Source organism: Crocuta crocuta, unplaced genomic scaffold (genome assembly GCF_008692635.1).
Source record: "Crocuta crocuta isolate KB4526 unplaced genomic scaffold, BGI_CrCroc_1.0 scaffold431, whole genome shotgun sequence".
NCBI lineage: Eukaryota > Metazoa > Chordata > Mammalia > Carnivora > Hyaenidae > Crocuta > Crocuta crocuta.
In genome coordinates, this window is record NW_027528859.1 from 5486691 (window position 1) to 5505554 (window position 18864).

Here is an 18864-nt window from a genome sequence, read left to right on the forward strand (position 1 = left end):
TTCTATGTCTTATTTAGTTACATTATAAGCTATTTGAGACCAGAGATGATTTTCTCTTTGTATAACTCACATAGTATTTAGCACACTATTGTGGATATGGAAGCACTAATACAATCTCTAGACATTTCTCAGAGTGTTTTGCACACTGGCACTGTGGAAAGTAAAGAGTTAAAGAGCATACAGTTTATGCTTTCTAAACATTCACACTCTAGTTGGGGAGTTAAGTAGGATGTATAAAGTCAGCTCTTCCCCTTATGACACAAAGTGGTCAAAGAAGCTTACCTGACATAAAGGGAAATGGGTACCATAGTGTTGAGAATAATGAAGTAGGACCAGAATACGAGGATGGCAGAGATAGCTGATGAAGGGACATATTCTTTCCATGGCAGATAATTCTGGAAGTAGTAGCCTTTCTTGTTTTCCCAAATACCATGCCCAATTGCTAGGATAAAGCACATGCTGCCTAAAAACAGGAAAATCTGGAAATCAGAAACAGAATTAAATTAACATTTCATCTAAGGCATGTGCTGCTTTGTAACTACTTTTGGAGACTTAGCTCTCAACAAAGGTGTCTCTTCTTGGAGGGCAGGGGGGCCCTGTAGTTCATACGCTCTAGGCAGTAGTACACAGGACAGAAAAGAAAGCCCAGCAGGAGCCATCCTTGGAATCTTTTTTTCTTTTCAAATTTTTATTTAAATTCTAGTTAGTTAACATGCAGTGCAATATTGGTTTCAGGAATAGAATACAGTGATTCATCACTTACATACCCTGTACTCATCGTAACAAGTGCCTTTCTTAATACCCATCACCCATCTAGCCCATCCCCCACCCTCCTCCCTGCATCAACCTTTACTTAGTCTGTTCTTTATTGTTAAGAGTCTCTTATGGGGTTTTTCCCTCTCTCTCTCTCTCCACGCCTCCCACAAATGTTCATCTCTGTTTTGTTTCTTAAATTCCACATATGAGTGAAGTGATATGGTATTTCACCTAAAACTCTTCACCTTTTAAGCAAATTTCTCACATTATATAATTTTACCTGTAAACTGTAAAATTTTTAATGTTTATTTATTTTTGAAAGAGAGAGAAAGAGAGAAAGAGAGAGAGGGCATGCGCACGCACAGGGGAGGGGCAGAGAGAAAGAGGGAAAGAGAGAAAGACAAAGGCTCTGTCAGCACAGAGCCTGATGGGGGGCTTGAACCCACTAACTATGAGATCATGACCTGAGCTGGAGTCGGCCACTTAACCCAGAGCACCCAGGCACCCCTGCAATTGCTTCTTCTAAGAATAGTAATAAGAATTTTTCAAAAGTTCTTTTCTTTTCTCTTCTCGGAAATATAATGTCTGTTCCAGGGTCAGTTATTTTACTTGTTCATCCTCATCCTCCTCTTTTGTGTTCCTGATTTCTCTCTAGTACAATGATGTAAAAAATGAGTAAAAGCGTAGTTTAATGATTATAGGTTGGTTTTGTTTCCTTTCGTTAATTTTGTTTCCCCAATAGGCCACTCTCCTGAATGGGAACATGAAAGCACAAGTTCTCTGTAGGTAGGTAGTATGTGTTATTTGATGAGCCTCACCTCAGGTACACAAGGAAAATGAAAGCACATTTGAGTCCCTTAAAGTTGAAATAAACTGGGTTTTACTCTTTTTTTTTTAATTTTTTTTTAATGTTTTATTTATTTCTAGGAGAGAGAGAGACAGCGTGAGCAGGGGAGGGTCAGAGAGAGAGGGAGTCACAGACTATGAAACAGGCTCCAGGCTCTGGGCTGGCAGTCAGCACAGAGCCCGATGCGGGGCTCGAACCCACAAACCGTGAGATCATGACCTAAGCGAAAGTCGGACGCTTAACCGACTAAGCCACCCAGGTGCCCCAAACTGGGTTTTACTCTTAAGGGATGAGGCCCACATCAGAAGCCTTAGCCTTCTGAGATAGTTGTTAAATTTCTTTAGAAAGCTGTTCCCTTCTTTGAGACTGGAAGGCAAATACATTTGTTATTATTATAGGGGTGGCAGGATGGTACAGAGGGCCAATTATAGCCCATGTTGTTTTCTGGAAAGCTTTTAAATTAACTATATATATATTTTAAATTTTTAAAAATGTTTTATTTATTTCTGAGAGAGAGAGACAGCATGAGCAGGGGAGGGTCAGAGAGAGAGGGACACACAGAATCTGGAACAGGCTCCAGGCTCTGAGCTAGCTGTCAGCACAGAGCCCAACACAGGGTTCAAACCCACAAACCATGAGATCATGACCTGAGCCAAAGTCGGACGCTTAGCCGACTGAGCCACTTAGGCGCCCCTTAAATTAATTATCTTGATCACTATCCCATATACCATTCCTGCTCCCCATACCTGCTGATGCTAGTTAGCTTGGAGCTATCATTGAGCTCTACCAGGAAGAATGCATTTGCAGTGAAGCTTTCACTACTCTGGTTTGTCTATCAGTATAATCTAGGGGCACCTGGGTGGGTCAGTCAGTTAAGTGTCTGACTCCTGGTTCTGGCTCAGGCCATCCATGATCTCGCACTCCATGAATTCAAGCCCCACAAGCTATCAGCACAGAGCCTGGATTCTGTGTTTCCCTCTCTCTCTGCCCCTCCCCCACTCACTCTTTCAAAATACATAAATAAACATTTACAAAGTATATAATCTATCTACTTTCTGCCTTCTAAAAACTCATCAACATCTTGTGCCTACTGATGGTTCATCCTCTGCCACGGCTCCTTGACATTTATTTCCTGTTTGCACTTCTTTACAGTCATTTCATGAATCTTCTTAATGTTCTTCTTAAACTGGATGCCCAAAAGTGAATACAGTACCTCAGATAACATTTCATACTTTCTGAAGGAAAGACTGAATGACCATTCAAATATTGGCATTTATAGCAGCTACTCTACCAGCTTAGCTGCCCCAGCATTTATACTGACTCTCTATTACCCTATCTTGTGAGAACCTGAGCAGAGAACTACATTCTCTGTCTCTGGAGACCTCCTACTGCAGATACCTCTATGGTCCTGCTCTAATCTGCACTGGGGTTCTCTAGGCCTGCTATTCAGCTATCATCCTAAGAATTCCTTTCACTTGCTTCCATGTTTCCTGACTTCCATATCTTCTTTCTTAGTTTACTTTCTTGGTTAATTGGGTACACACATCAGGAGCTTCCTAAGAGAGGATGCAGGATGAATAAATCTTTTTGAGTGTTTATACATATGGATATTTCTTTATACTTGAATTTTATTAACAGTTGCACTAGATTTAGAGTTATAAATTGCAAACAATATTCTGGAACACATTTGAAGGCATTAATATTTACCTTCTGCTGTTGCTGCTGAGGAGGCCAATGCTATTCTGGTTTTTGATCCTGGTATTCAAGTTAGTTAACATACAGTGTAGTATTGGTTTCAGAAGTAGGACCCAGTGATTTATCACTTCCATATCACACCCAGTGCTCATCCCAACAAGTGTCTTCCTTAATGCCCATGACCCATTTAGCCCATTTCCTACCCACCTCTCCTCCAGCAACCCTCAGTTTGCTCTCTGTATTTAAGAGTCTCTCATGGTTTGCCTCCCTCTCTTATTTTTTCCTCCCCTTCCCCTATGTTCATCTGTTGCATTTCTTAAATTCCACATGAGTGAAATCATATGATAATTGGCTTTATCTGACTGACTTATTTCACTGAGCATAATATGCTCTAGTCCCATCCATGTTGTTGCAAATGGCAAGACTTCATTCTTTTTGATCGCCGAGTAATATTCCATTCTATACATATACCACATTTTCTTTATCTGTTCATCAGTCGATGGACATTTGGGCTCTTTCCATAATTTGGAGATTTTATTTTTAATTTTATAATTTCATCCTATGTGGTCAATCTACCTTGTTAAGCAGGACTTCTCATGTGTTTTAATTTTGCCTCCTCAGGGAGACAGCAAGTATAGCAGAAAGAGCATTGATTCTGAAAAGTTATGCCTAGATGGATAGATGAAATGATTAAATAAAATTATATATGTAAAACATCTGGCACATATTGATTCACTGCCCCCTTTATACACTTGAAGGCTGCACCCAGATCTTATACATCCTTGTGATCCTCACAACATCTGGCACATACTGGGCACATTATAGATTTTCAATAAATACAACTTGATGACTTAATGAGTCATAAACCTGTCTTTTCCATTATTTTTCTGTAGGATTTTATTTATAATATTTATCTTTACTGTGTCAATTTGCATATTTGTCAAATGGACTTGCTTAACGTCATGGATGTAGTGCGGCTACAGTAAGTGAATGATGAATATTCTAAAAAGTTAAAATCACTCTAACAGATGTCAAGTATTATGGCTGACCTTCAGAGAGGTAAACAAGTAGGTGAAACTTCCTTGGCATATGGGAGCCATCCTTTGCAAACAAGCCTAAGCTAAATGACCTAACTTAGTGCCTAATGAGAGATGTTCCTAATACAGTCAGAGGCATATTTGCCCATGTCACCTTCTTGAATTCTCAAATGTGACTGTCTTCCTCATTAAGAAACCAGGAAATGTCACTATTTCAACTGCTGACGGCTATGCAGATAGTAGTCAAAGAGAAAGGTAGTGGATACTAGCTTCTGGTCTCAAAGCTAAATGAACTTTCCTAATTTTCTAAAGCCCCATTTACTAAATCCAAAGCATTTAGGAAAAGAACTGTGGTATTTCCCATAATAAATAATGGAGAAGAGGTAGTTTATAATTCAGATATTAATGATAAATACACAGAAAGAAAAGGCATTTTTGAATTTTGAGAGTCTAAGCAATAGAGTAAAAATTTAAAAAGTCACGTAATTAAGTATAGGTAGCACTGAAATTGCTCAGTTATGCAAAGAAGTTGTATAAGAAATGTAGGTCTACATCTAACAAGAATAAGGACAACCTGTATAGGACAGCATGGAAATTAGTCTTCAGTTTAAACTTCTGTTATCAAAGCTATCATTATCTATTGAGTGCTTTTCCAATTTCATTTCTTAGAATCAGGATCTCTATTTTTCAACTGAAATCTTACAGCGCAGACAAATGTAAAGCTGCTCTTTTTGAAGTGAGAATATCATAATGAGGGGGCCAGAATAAAACTCACTTGATCTCAATTCCCCTTGTGGCAGACTCCTCTAAGGAAACAGTTTGAAAATCATCAGTTTAAGTAAGGTGTTGTATTAGTCCAAATGAAGTTTTATTATAGTATCCATGAGTAAAATAGGTTATGAGAAAATAAAAATGTGTCAATTTCTAAAGAAGGGTCCTTGATCTGCTCCAGTACCACTAATCAAAGCATCAAATCTTAAAAAAGGGTTACCATCCTTTATAACAGGCATAAACTAGTGAAGAGACTCCCTTATCAATCTACTCTGTTCTTTTTTGCTTCCGACATTAGTAAATGGCATACTAAAACTGCTTGAGTCTTTCAAACAACTAAATTCCAGGTTGGAAATGCTAGCTGCTGCTATGGAAGGAAGAAAAACATGTCTACTTGTGAAGAAGCAGAAAAATGTCTTCAACTTACCCAGACCACAAGGATATTCAAGAGATGGTCCAAGTGTGTCCGTTTAAAGGTAGACTTTCCACAGTTCTGCATTAACTTGGTGTCTGGTCCTAAGTGAAACAGGGAGACCAGCTCTTAGAATCACTGAATATACTCAAAGGATTGAAATTGGATTGAAATACACCATTATGGTCACATAATCAAAACTCTTGCCAAAGCCAGGGGATAAAGTCCTGGAGAAAGGGCCAGAGTTGGTGCCAATAACTCAAAAAATTAAAAGTTTGTTTCTAAGGATAAACACAACTATTTCTGCAAAGTGCACCAACGCTGACCCCTCTTTTTGTAGTACTTCAGACAGTATAGTTTTTTATAGATGAGTTAAGCCAGAATAGGAGCCACAAGCAACTTTCTACGTTTTTATTTTAATTCCAGTTAGTTTAAATACAGTGTTATATTAATTTCAGGTGTACAATATAGTAATTCAACACTAGGAGCCATAGGCTTCATTCTCATAATCATCTGGTTTATTTAGCTTAGAAAGGAGATTTTCTAATAAAGAGATCTCTACCTTCTTTTGAGGAAACCCACTGTGCGGCCAGGCTCTATTTCAAGTTTCTACTTGCAAAAGGGAGAATGGAAAAGGCAAGGGCAGTGACTTCTTCTGAGATGAAAGCTGGAGCTTTTCTGAGGCTGACAGAGACTGTATTCCCTCATGACAGGGCAGACAGTAACGAGAAGTAAAGAGCTTTTAGTGGCCACTGGGACTAGAGCTGAATATTACTGACCAAAACATAAGCAGTTTAGAAGAAAGTATAAATAAGTAGCAATTTCTCTGGTCTTTACCATCTGATTGCTATTCTTACATATACTCTAATGAAGTAATTTCATTAATGTTTACACATGGGGGAGCTAGAACTTCCCTGATATGTAGGCAAATACTGAGAATGCAGGGCATAAGCTATACCATTCTTTTCTATTAAGTATTTCTTGAAGGCATGAGAAGTTTGGCTCAGAGCGAGGCAGCTACATGGGGCAGAATCTTCTAAGGGTACTTAGAAAGAAGTACCCTACCACAAGTTTCAAGAAGGATGTGGTGCGGCGCCTGGGTGGCTCAGTTGGTTGGGCTTCCGACTTGAGTTTAGTTCATGATCTCAACAGTTCGTGAGTTTGAGCTCTGCATTGGGCTCTGTGCTGACAGCTCAGAGCCTGGAGCCTGCTTCAGATTCTGTGTCTCCCTCTCCTTGCCCTTTCCTCATTCATACTCTGTCTTTCTCTCTCTCTTAAAAATAAATATTTTAAAAAAACTTTAAAAAATCATTTAAAAATAAAAAAGAAGGATGTGGAGATCATGGCTGAACCTGGGCATCATGTAGCAGGAAAAGCAACTAAATTCTGCACTGAGAACCTCAAGATGCTCTTAAGCAGTTATCAATTCTCTTCTGCTCTGAGCTTCCCAAATCCCCAAAATAGTTTGTGCTACCATGTAAACCAAGAGTCAGAGGGAAACCTTAACTAAATTTGTGCTGGTTGGCAACCTCACTGATATTACTTTAGGGAAAAAAAACCTTTTGCTGAAAGATGAGTTTTTTTTATGAATGACAATGTATAGGGGTAGCCACTGAAGTACGGTGAGGAAAGTTAAATGTACTTCAAATCTTCTGGGTTTGGAGCTAGTCAGCTTAGAAGCTACCACTATAGCTCAAGAACCAATGAAAAAGTTCCACTAAGGCCTTCGTGGACGCTTATGCTTCTTTCTAGGGCTTGGATCCCATTATTTTCCACAAAACGGAAACATTAGAATCCCCGTGTCTAGGAGTGAATTCTCGAAAAGGAGAGCTCTGAGTTGAATAGTATTCACTGTGGCAAATCCTCCCTGATGCTATCTTCAGTGTTCCCCGTCTGCTTACTATTCTTGTTGTCATCAATTTCCACTGTTACCAAGTACACAGGTTAGCACAGAAGCTTCCTCCATTTTCCGGAACCATAGAATAACCCACTAAGCATAAGGGATTACAGTTCTAAATGACATCTCAAAAGGGGCCACTTCTAATGATTCACATTGCCTTTTCTTTGGCATGAATCCCTCACATTTTATATTTTTCTCCATAATGAGCTATGTGTATTCTTTCCTGAGAGTAATCAATCTATCTATCTATCTATCTATCTATCTACCTACCTATCTATCTATACCCTCTCCTGTCACATGTTCCCATTTTACATACTAATTCCATGTATACTCTTTCTGTGTGTATCTTCTTTTGTGTCCAGATATGATTGGAAAAACTTATAAATGTCCTGTGATTTTGCAACACAAAGACTTTCTTTAACAAAGCCAGAGATAATAATGTTGGCAGCTCGTTGCTTAGGGAAAAATTGTTCTTCTGAGAAAAAAAAATTTTTTCTTAAATCTTTCATTATTCTATCTATCTACCTCCCTTTCTATCTGTCTTAAAGCCATAGTTTTCTGATATTTATCTGAGTCCTATGCCTACATCTTGGAAACTGAGTAAGCACCAATTGGTCATGAATGGAATCCAGCAGATTGGGGGTCTGCTGTGACTCTAAGGAGACGTACCAGTATAAATCACCAGGCCATAGCACCAATCTGTATTCCTGATGATGCAGCCTCGGAGTAGCAGCTTTTCATGGTCCAGGATGTAATTTTTTCCCTTATAAGTCAGTATTCCTGCGAATTTGTCCAACTTGTTATTGGGAGACTCACACGTCACTTTTCCTGAAGAAAAATGAAGGTGTAAGAGGCCTGGCTCTAATCTCAGGGCTTTCCTAACAGGACAGAAGGAGGTTTAACAGACAAGAGGAAAGAACACCCCTCTTTCAAAATACATACACATCTTTTTCCTATCTTCTCTCAGCTGCTACCCATTTCTTACCAGCTCCCTTTAGAAAGGCAGACAAAAGTTTTTGGGCATCAAAGAAGAGTAATTATGTATGTGACTTGTATCATTTGGAGAGAGAAAAACCCACATGATAACTTACCACCATCAGTACTACCAGGTAGTATGAGCTGTGAATCTGAAGAAATTAAAAAACTACTTAACTTAAAGCAAATCTAGTATTTTTCTCAAAATGGAAATACTTTTTCTTTTTCCTGATTACTAAAATAAAACATATCTTTGTAAATAGGTATACAATACTAACAGGAGACAGGGGAAGGTAAAATTGCCTAGAGATAAATGCTGTTAATCTTTTGAAGTACATCCTTCCAACTTTTTCTATGCATGTACTCATAAACAAACATGTTTCCAAAAATAAGCTTATGTTATATATACTGTGTAGCCTCTATAATCATTTTCTTTCACTGGTTAACATGTTGTGGATATTTTTTACATGCGACTAAATATCAACTTGCATATTGTTCTCACTAAGTTATGTAGAATTCACTGCATGGATGTGCCATACTTTATTTAACCAGTCCTCTATGGATAAAAATTTGGGTAAGCTAGTGTACTTCTTAACTCACCATCAAAGGCAGACAGCAGTTCCAGGTTATCTTCCAAGTTACTGGTGACTGGAATGGCCTGCTTCACTTTTAGGTTGGTTTCACTAGAGCAAAGGACACATAGTCACCAGAGCACAGGCCACACACTCACCAGCAACCTAAGTCATTTCTTCTGCTTCTTCTTGGGATTGCAGGAAACAGATATTGCCAATAGAGCTTGGGCTATAGGTCTGACCTCTAAGAGCCACCCCCGCTGTTCTCTCTCTAGGACAATACTGAGGTAGATGGCTGCACAAGGAAGCTGAGTATTAGCTCACTCCCTCCCCTGTTTCTCTGCTCTCATTCACTGCCATACACCAGCACTATTTTAACCAATTCATGAAACCTTGCTGGTCAGGTGCTCTACATGAAGTGAAGCTGAAGAGATACCACAAAACAACCTGAAGATGGCACATGCTCCCTTCTAGAATAAGGAGCAGGTCCTTTTAAGAAGTTTGCACATACTTCCAAATAAACATACTCCTCACCTCATAAATATTTACAGGACCCATGAAGGAATCCCAAAGAACCATTTACTGATCTAGGAATGCATAGACACAGAAACAAAAATGGAGCCACATTTCAAAAAGCTTGTGGGCACCAACAGGAATGTCCACTGTAATGCCCATGGTAAGAATGCCACTGATACAAAACTCTACAGGACAATCTCCTGAAGATGGCCTCTATCCTCCTAAGATCTTTTGCACATTAATGAATTTCTAATTTAAATCCTTTACAGAACATGGTATTTTATCAGTAAATAATTACCTCCATACTCATCCTCCCTCCCCCCGAAACCTCCACTGGAAACCTTGGAACTCTATTCCGAAATTTTACAGTTCTGTTAACCTCTTTCCTGCCACTGCATTACTGAATACAGCCAGAGTGTCTCCAGTTTAGAGATGGGGAATACAGAGTTTATTTGTTCAGATGCTGCACCCGGTGGATGCAAGATTATTGCTGTTAAGAGCTGTTTTAGATTTGAAATCCCAAGGATCTGGCCTCCTATTTTCTCTTATCTGGATATTTTTAACATCTCTGGCACTACCATCTGAGAATAAAATTTGTTCCCTGTAGCATGCTCTCCCTGAGAAATTACTCTAAGCTGGCTCAATGGTCTTAAAACAACCATCAGGAAGGAACACTTACCCATCCAGTTCCGCTGTTTCTATATATGTCAGACTGTAAGGCTCACTGGTAGAGAGTAATAGTACATCAGCCTGTGGTCAAGAAGTCAGAGAAGATAAGGAAACCAGGAAGGCAGACTTTTAATATTACAGTGCAAAAAAAGCAATTACCCCAGAAACAGATGTTCATCCTAAGAACTTTACAGACATTTGGTTTACTTTGTCTAGGATTCCCTGCTGCTACCACACACAGCCTCTCCTGAATCTAATCACACTTTATCTGTAGCTATGGTGAGAGGCAGACAAAAACAAACTTCCTACAGGAGCCATTGATCTCTGGATGCACAGTGAAGCAGACAGAGGTCACCAAAAGCAGTGGCAGCAGAAGTGCTGAGGGGGTTCCTCTGTACCCACTCAAACCAAAAAAGAAAAAGCTGCATTGCAAAGAGGTACTCACTGTGACAGGCTGATTATTTTTTAGTTTTATTATATCTCCAACTTGAATATTCATCCATTTGTCCTCCTTTATCCTGTAAGAAAATGTGCCTTGAATGCCTGCTCTGAGAATTTCCCCACAGCCCTGCTTTGACAGTCAAGAAAAGAAATAAAAAGAAAAACATGAAGATGAAGTCAAGGCTTATAGAAAAACCAAAGTGGTTTGTGATGCATCCTTGCTACAATCAAGAATGGGGCCCATTTCCCTTGACTTCAACTTAAAAGGATTTTCTAAAAACCCTTTAAAATGAATATGTAGTCATAACATGCCCCTAATTATTCTTTAACTAAAAGTAATATATGTATAAGGTAAAGAAAATAGTTCAAATAATAAACATGTAAAAGGAAAAATTCTCTCCCCCTAGATTTTAGTTTTGCTTGTCAAGGTAGCAAATGTAATTTTTTGTATTTGTTTCTAGAAAATATCAATCCAAATGATGATACAACATATACATTTAAAAGTTATACACTAGAGGAGCACTTGGGTGGCTCAGTCCTTAAGCGTTAAGCGTCCGACTTCGACTTAGGCTCAGGGCATGATCTCATGGTTTGGGAGTTCGAACTCTGCGTCAGGCTCTTTGTGACAGCTCAGAGCATGCAGCCTGCTTTAGATTCTGTGTCTCCTCTCTCTGCCTCTACCCTGCTCATTCTCTCTCTCAAAAATAAACAAAAAATAAAGTTATACATTAGATACATAATTTGCTGCACTTTGCATGTTTCATGTAATTACATATCTTGCAGAGCACTTATAGAGGATGTGGCCCTTTCTTTTTGATAGCTAAAATGTATCCTATCATATGGTTGTACCAATTTTATTTACTTATGTTACAATTTGATTACTTTTGACCCCTCAAATTCTCACTTCCCACAAAAGGCAGCTGACAGTAGGAGCAGATTCTACAATACTACTGGCTATTTACCCTTCTCTTTTTTGTACCTCAAATACATACAGCCCATAAATCCTTCCTTTCTGATAAAGGACTAAGCAAGATACACAGTACCACAATAATTCTGGAAATACGAGCTACCTCTTTGTAACAATTCTGTTAGGCCAAGCACCCAAAGAGCTGGCCAAGAGAAGGCACACCCGAATGCCATTGTATGTTTCACCTTTGAATGAAGTCTTGTTATCTGCAGGTATGACATACATCACCACTTTGCCAGAGCACAGGTTTTCCCAGAACACCTTTTCTGGAAGGTAACTTCTTTGAGAAGGGCCAAATTTCTTTTACCAAAAAAAAAAAAAAGTCCTTTTATATAAATTCACTCTGTTAGATAATTTTCTTCCACTTGTGAGTTATATATCTTTTTTTAAAAAAAATGTTTGCTTATTTTGAGAGAGAAAGAGCAAGTGCAAGCATGAGCAGGGTTGGGGCAGAGAGAGAGATAATCCTAAGCAGGCTCTGTGCTGTCAGTGCAGAGCCTGTCTTGGGGCTTCATCTCACGAACTTTGAGATCATGACCTGAGCTGAAATCAAGATCAGATGCTTAACTGACTGAGCCACCTAGGCCCTCCTCTGGGTTATATTTCTTTAAATCTTATTCCAAATTAAATTTTCTCTGTATGTTACAAATGTAAGTCCTTGTTGTAAAACCATTATTTATATATCCTTGTATCTCCCTCCCTTGGTTTCTTTTGTTTAAAATTTTTTTTTAATTTTTACATTTTTTATTCATTTTTGAGAGAGAAACAGAGCATGAGTGGGGGAGGGGCAGAGAGAGAGGGAGTTACAGAATTTGAAGCAGGCTCCAGGCTGTCAACACAGAGCCCAATGTGGGACTTGAACTCACAAACCATGAGATTATGACCATGAACTGAAGTCGGACACTTAACTGACTGAGCCATCCAGGAACCCCTAAAATTGTTTTAAAAAATGTTTCTATTTATTTTTGAGAGAGAGACAGAGAGAGAGGGAGGGAGGGAGGGAGGGATGGAGAGAGAGAGAGAGAGAGCACAGGTGATGGGGGGGCAGAGAGAGAGGGAGACCCAGAATTCAGAGGAAGCTCCAGGCTCTGAGCTGTCAGCACAAGACCAACATGGAGCTTGAACTCATGAGCTATAAGATCATGACCTGAGCCAAAGTCAGATGCTTAACTGACTGAGCCACCCAGACAGACACTCCCTTCCCTTGGTTTTAAGTGTCATCCTTATGCAGATAAAATACAAAATGTTTACTTGTTTTGTTAGTAATGTTTAAATCTGCTTTATAGTACTGAACACGAATAGCTATAAGAGTTGGATAAAGACGTCTGAATATCTGTTTTACTTTGCTTTGCACTCCGTCTGCCATCATTTTCAACAGTAAAATGTGGCAAGAAGGGTTACAAGATTCTGGCTTCTCCGGAAGAATTAAAAGCTTGTATTTTATGACACAAGGAGCTGTCAAACTATTACCAATCTTTTCCTGAACATTGTAACAATCACATGTCCCAGATGTAGGAGAGGGGACAATATTCCCTTCTGATTTAAAATATTCAGTCCTGTTATGCCATAAGCACATTTTAAAAAAGTTTTTAATGTTTTTTATTTATTTCTGAGAGAGACAGACAGCGTGAGCAGGGCAGGGTCAGAGAGAGAGAGGGAGATGCAGAATCTGAAACAGGCTCCAGGCTCTGAGCTGGCTGTTAGCACAGAGCCCGACACGGGGCTCGAACCTACAAACCATGAGCTCATGACCTGAGCTGACGTCAGACGTTTAACCGACTGAGCCACCCAGGCACCCCCATAAGCACATTTTTAATTTCCAGGCATTGCATTCTAACTTCTGGTTTAGAAAATATGATCAGAGGGGCGCCTAGGAGGCTTGGTTAAGCTTCTGACTCGATTTTGGTTCAGGTCAGAATCTCACAGTTTGTGAGATTGAGCCCCTTGCATCAGGGTCTCTGCTGACAGTGTGGATTGGGTCTCTCTCTCTCTCTCTCTCTCTCTCCTCCCCCTCCTCTGCTCATGCTCACTCTCTCTCTAAAAAAAATAAACTTAAAAAAGATCAGAAAGCTAGAGAAGGCAGTGTTTTGACTCCGGAGGAGATCATTTACATTATATTCTGTTTTATGTGATTGGTCCCTCCTAGAGTTCTGTAACAACTGGTACTTTTCCTACTATAAACACTTAGAAATGCTACATATAATAAGGTCAACGTTCTTTCCCAAATCAAGCCTAGGCTTACCACAAAGTAAGGAGCCAGGAAAAAAAATATAAAAAGGTCAGTATGTTCTGAAGCTGTTCTTGCTCTGAGTGAGGAAATGTATTGTCAATCTTAATGATTAGTGATTAGTTTTAATTTAGCCCACTAGAGGGACAGGGCTTGGGATGTTGAGAGGCAGTGAGTTGGAACTAAGGAACCCTCATAAAGCTGGGGCTCTGAAAGGACAACATTAGGGAAAAGGTGGTCTAAAAAAATCAACCCACTTGCCAAGGAAGTTAGTCTATCTTTCTCGGGAGGGACAGGTGTTAGAGAGTAGAGGACTCTCCCCTGAGAATTTGTAACATTGTGAGGTATGGGATCCAAATTTGTAACTCCTCAAAATTAGGTCTCAGCAGGTGATGTCCTTGAGTTACCTGGCAGAAGCAAACACAAAACCCCTCAAAAGGATACAACCTCAACTTAGGAAATTTAGAATTCTCATAAAGTTCTACTAACAATGTGCTTGTAGCCAAAGTTATTATTGAGAAATGAAAATGACAGAAAACACAACTTGCACAACAAACTTTTTCAATAGCAGCTCTACTCAAAACCATGTGTTCTAGAAAAGGAAAGCCACTTTTTGAAATATAGATTGTTTCAATAGCCAGCTTCACTGAGTGTTAGACACTAGCTTATAAAGTCTAACTAAGGCCCTGTTGTGACCTTCCACCCTAAAACTATTCTATGGAAAATTCATTTCCAATAGTCTTTTGAAACCCAAGTGTTCAAACTACTTGGGGAGTTCATTTGATTAAATCCATTTGGTCAGTAACTCACTAGCCCCGCAAATTTCTAATACACTCAGTTTTGTCTTTTCTTTTTATTTCTAGTTATTCTCTTCTTTTCTTTAAAATTTTATTTTTATTATTATTTTAATGTTTATTATCTATTTTGAGAGAGAAAAAGAGAGCATGCACATGCTCAGTGTGAAGCAGGACTCAATCTCAGGACTGAGAGATCACGACTTGAGCCAGTATCAAGAGTCAGAAACTTAACCAACCAAGCCACCCAGGTGTCCCTTAAATATTCCTTTTAATCACAATTGTCTTTTTTGGTGGTATTTTATGAGAGGCTTCAACAGACCAAAACTTGAGGAAATAATCCACCAGGAGTAAGAATCAGCAGATTCAATAAATAACAGGATTAAATGCCCAACAACTTCACATAATAGAATTATATGATTAAAATTATAGCTGCTGGGTATTCTGTAAGGCCAATGTGAAAAAGACTGGACTTCAATTTTGAATTCCTTCAAGTTTGTACTAATTTACAATCATGCTACTGCACACACTGGTCATTTTTTCTTTTATACAACCTGTATTTGTTTAATTCTTCCCCGTCCCTAAACCTAGCACAGATATTACCATATTACCTCCTCTAGAAAGTCTTCCTTGATTTCTTTAAGCAGCTATGATTGTGAATTTTTATTAATTCCTATGACGTTTTGTATCTCTTATGATAGTCTCCATATTTTGCTTTATATAGGCACTATGTCTGCCTCACTGCCTTCCTGCCAAAGGTAAACTGCTCAAATTTTGTAGGACATCATCAAATATAAACATTTATCTATTGACAACACTTTAGATAGTTATGACCACACACCATAGCAATGGGGTCAAAATCAATACTTTATTTAGATTGTTAACAAAAAGATGACTCTACCAAAGATTATTTAGTAGAATGGCCAATAAGCCATGCCAGAATCCACTGATGTTCTAAAGACAGATAGCTATCTCCATGCTGGCCACTGCACTAATAATAATCACTTGTATGTCATAAATTGTTAATGGCCTTAATATATATTATTTCATTTTCATTTTTGCAACAACGCTCTAAGGTAGAGAATATTATCTCCACTTTAGATAGGAAATATGAGGCCTAGAGAGGTCTGAGTTCACATGGCAAATCAGGGTATTTAGTAACAAATTCTTATGTTCAACCCTAGGTTCTTTTCACTGTCTTGAATTACCTTTCCAAAGCACTCAGCACATCAAAGCTTTAGCAAGGACAACCCTCACCCAGAGCTGGTCCTACCTAAACTGATATCCCTACAACTTACCTGCCATTCATCAGCACCATTACAGAACGGTTGTTGACGTGATTGTCATTTTGGTGCCTGTTCTAAAATTACACAAGAAAATGTTCAGAAAATGGGCATCGAGCAAATTGCATGGAGAAGGTTAACATTTTATTAATGTTTTGAAATATTATCCACTGTAGTTTTCCTTGTTTATAAATTTTCTTTACCTCCCAAAGCCTTTCTATCATTAAAACCAGAGGCTGATGGTCTCAGAGAAGCTGGGGAAAAAAGGGCAGAAAAAGAACCAAGGAAGAAGAAAGAGACAAAAATCTTGGCTTTAAATATCAAAAGCCAAAGCATGGGGGAATAAGAACAAACAATTAAGTAAGTCAAAAGCCACAGAGGAGAGAATGAAAAATGATGGACAGGACTAGAGTGTCACACACCTTGGTAGGGGCAGGGAAAGTTAAGAATTCTCAAGCTTTCCCCCACCATAGTCAACATACAGAAGCTTCTACAGGACATGTAATAAGGAAAGATTAAGTAAAGAACTTCTATTCAAAGACCAAATAGAAGGAGGACAAATACAGAGCATGTACTGATGCTCACATGAATCTTCTACTTCCAGTTAAGATTACTCCCTGGGAAAACAGCAGGACTATGAGGGCAGAGAGAATCTTGAAACTGTTAGAATTCTTATCCTAATGAAACTGAGTTCAAACCCAGAAGTAACTGGATTATCCTGAATTGTCGAATTTAGCTTTCAGCTCTCAATGAAAAAGGTTCGGGATGGTGGGGTGGTAGTTGTGAGTTATACGGACTTCAGTTATAGAGAAATAAAGTTACATTTTTTGCACATCTGAATTGTGACTAAAATTTCAACCACTACATGGTTAATTCTTGGTTTAAAACAGTTGCAGAGTTAAAAGGCTAGAGAAACATCCCGCTTGCAAAGTTTGATCTAAAAATCTATTCTGGGGGCGCCTGGGTGGCTCAGTTGGTTAAGCGTCTGACTTTGGCTCAGGTCATGATCTCATGGTTTGTGGGTTCAAGCCTCGTGTTGGGCTCTGTGCTGACAGCCAGCTCAGGGCCTGGAGCCTGTTTCAGATTCTGTGTCTCCCTTCTTTCTGACCCTCCCCTGCTCATGCTGTCTCTCTCAGAAAAATATAAAACATTAAAAAAAATTAAAAATCTATTCTGGCAAAATCAGAAGGACTCTTAGGGAAGCTGAAGGCAGGTCAACAGGTCTGACCTTCCAAATCCCACTAGCAGACATGGTACTGGGGCAGTATGCTGACCGTTCTGTGCTGTAAGGAGTGAAGAGGATGCCAAGCAGCCCTCACTGGAAGCCAGTTTCTCCCACCAAGGCCAGGAAAGGAGTTGGCTTCTGTTTATGTCATGAGGTGTTCTAAAACCAAAGAGTTACTAGCTGAGTATCCCTGATAGAGGTGAAAATTGGAGGGGCACCTGGGTGGCTTAAGTTGGTTAAGCTCCGACTTCGGCTCAGGTCATGATCTCATGGTTCATGGGTTCAAGCCTCATGTCGGGCTCTGTGCTGACAGCCAGCTCAGAGCCTGGAGCCTGCTTCAGATTCTGTGTCTCCCTCTCTCTCTGACCCTCCCCTGCTCACGCTCTCTCTCTCTCAGAAATAAATAAAACATTACAAAAAAGAAGTGAAAATTGAAAAGGGAAATAGGGAGAGCTAGAGAGGAGAAGGGGAATGTGGAAAGGGGAGAAAAAAAATAAGAACAGGACAATGAGGGAGGAATGGACGGGGAGGAAGGGAAGAGGAATATAAAACTGGGTGAAGGGGGAATAGAGGAAGAACGATGAGAACAAACTTGGAGAAAGCCAAGTGAAGGAAAATGTGGGTTATTAAAGAGGAGATGGAAGGAAGCCTGGAAAGGTGGCTAAATAGTGACACTGGGAGACAGAGAAAAGCCTTGCACTGCCCCTTTCTGGACATGCACAGACTACCAATCTTGAGGCTAAGGGAATTACATTTTCTTCTAGGATAGATAAGGAAGAAGGAAAGGAAACATCTCTTTCCATTCAGTGTCTCTTCCTAGCACTAGGTAGCTCTGGGAAGTCCTTTTTGCTCCCTGGCCAGACTAGGTACAGTGAAGGACTAGAGGCCCAGGAAGCCACTTCACCACGTCATCGATGGCATCCTTCACTGCTGTTATGGACAGCACCACCATCAGGGGGATCACAGTTGTGTACCATGCCAAGGAGGAGATCTGAGGAATCAACTGTGAGAGGGAAGGGGGGAGAAACTTAGGTCAGAAAGCTTAAAGGACAATGTATTCCCCCCCAACACCACTCCCACCACTTTCACCTCCACAGATTCATAATCAATTCAACTATCCTAGTTATTTTCCACTGTCATGGAAATGTAATATAATACAGGAGTAAATATAAACAAACATCTCCCAAAAAAGGATGAAAAGAAGAGGATACAGTAAGTTGTCACCTATCTGTCCTGAACTTCACTACTTTTGTCTTGATGGCAAAGGGTTATTTCTCCTCTGACAAGGAAGGTTCTGGTGACCAAGCCAAGCCGTAGGAGCTGGGTGATAAAAGTGGACATCGGAAAACCACATCCCCTCGCTTATCCCTCAGCACAAGGGGAAATGAAAAACTCTGTCCCTCTCTCCCAATTTGGGCTGACCCCGCCCTGCTGTGCTTCCTCGTCCTGTGCTTGTACTCCTCTGTTGTAAACCATTCTCCTTTCTCAGAATTCCTGTCTGTTATCTGTGAGGGAGGGCGGGGCGGCAAATGAGGAACGGGGCTGTAGCTATGGTTGGGGTGAAGAGTCTGTGGTCTCCTGTGGTCAAGCTGAAGTTCAGCCATGCAGCCATCATGAGGGAACTCCGCTTCCTTGGGATTCAGTGGCCTTGTCTCCTTCCTCTTGTAGAGACCGGTTTCACCCTGACTAATCCTGGTCACAGCTACTCTACAGGACCAGCCTGACATTCCAGCCCATTCATTTGCTAGTTACCTGAAGAGATGTTTCTCAGTTTAGG

The 18864-nt window shown here is 39.8% G+C and overlaps 1 protein-coding gene across 1 annotated transcript in view; it reads right to left on the bottom strand.

Annotated features, from left to right (window-relative positions):
- Positions 1-18864, bottom strand: part of LOC144224972 (phospholipid-transporting ATPase FetA-like) — a 74109-nt gene that overhangs the window by 34249 nt on the left and 20996 nt on the right. Inside the window, exons 4-11 of the mRNA XM_077756066.1 lie at positions 17992-18090; positions 15878-15939; positions 10596-10668; positions 10161-10231; positions 8994-9076; positions 8088-8246; positions 5534-5622; positions 283-479 (exon numbers count right to left, since the gene is read on the bottom strand). Of these exons, the coding sequence (XP_077612192.1) occupies positions 283-479; positions 5534-5622; positions 8088-8246; positions 8994-9076; positions 10161-10231; positions 10596-10668; positions 15878-15939; positions 17992-18090 (833 nt within the window). The remainder of the gene's footprint in view (positions 1-282; positions 480-5533; positions 5623-8087; positions 8247-8993; positions 9077-10160; positions 10232-10595; positions 10669-15877; positions 15940-17991; positions 18091-18864) is intronic.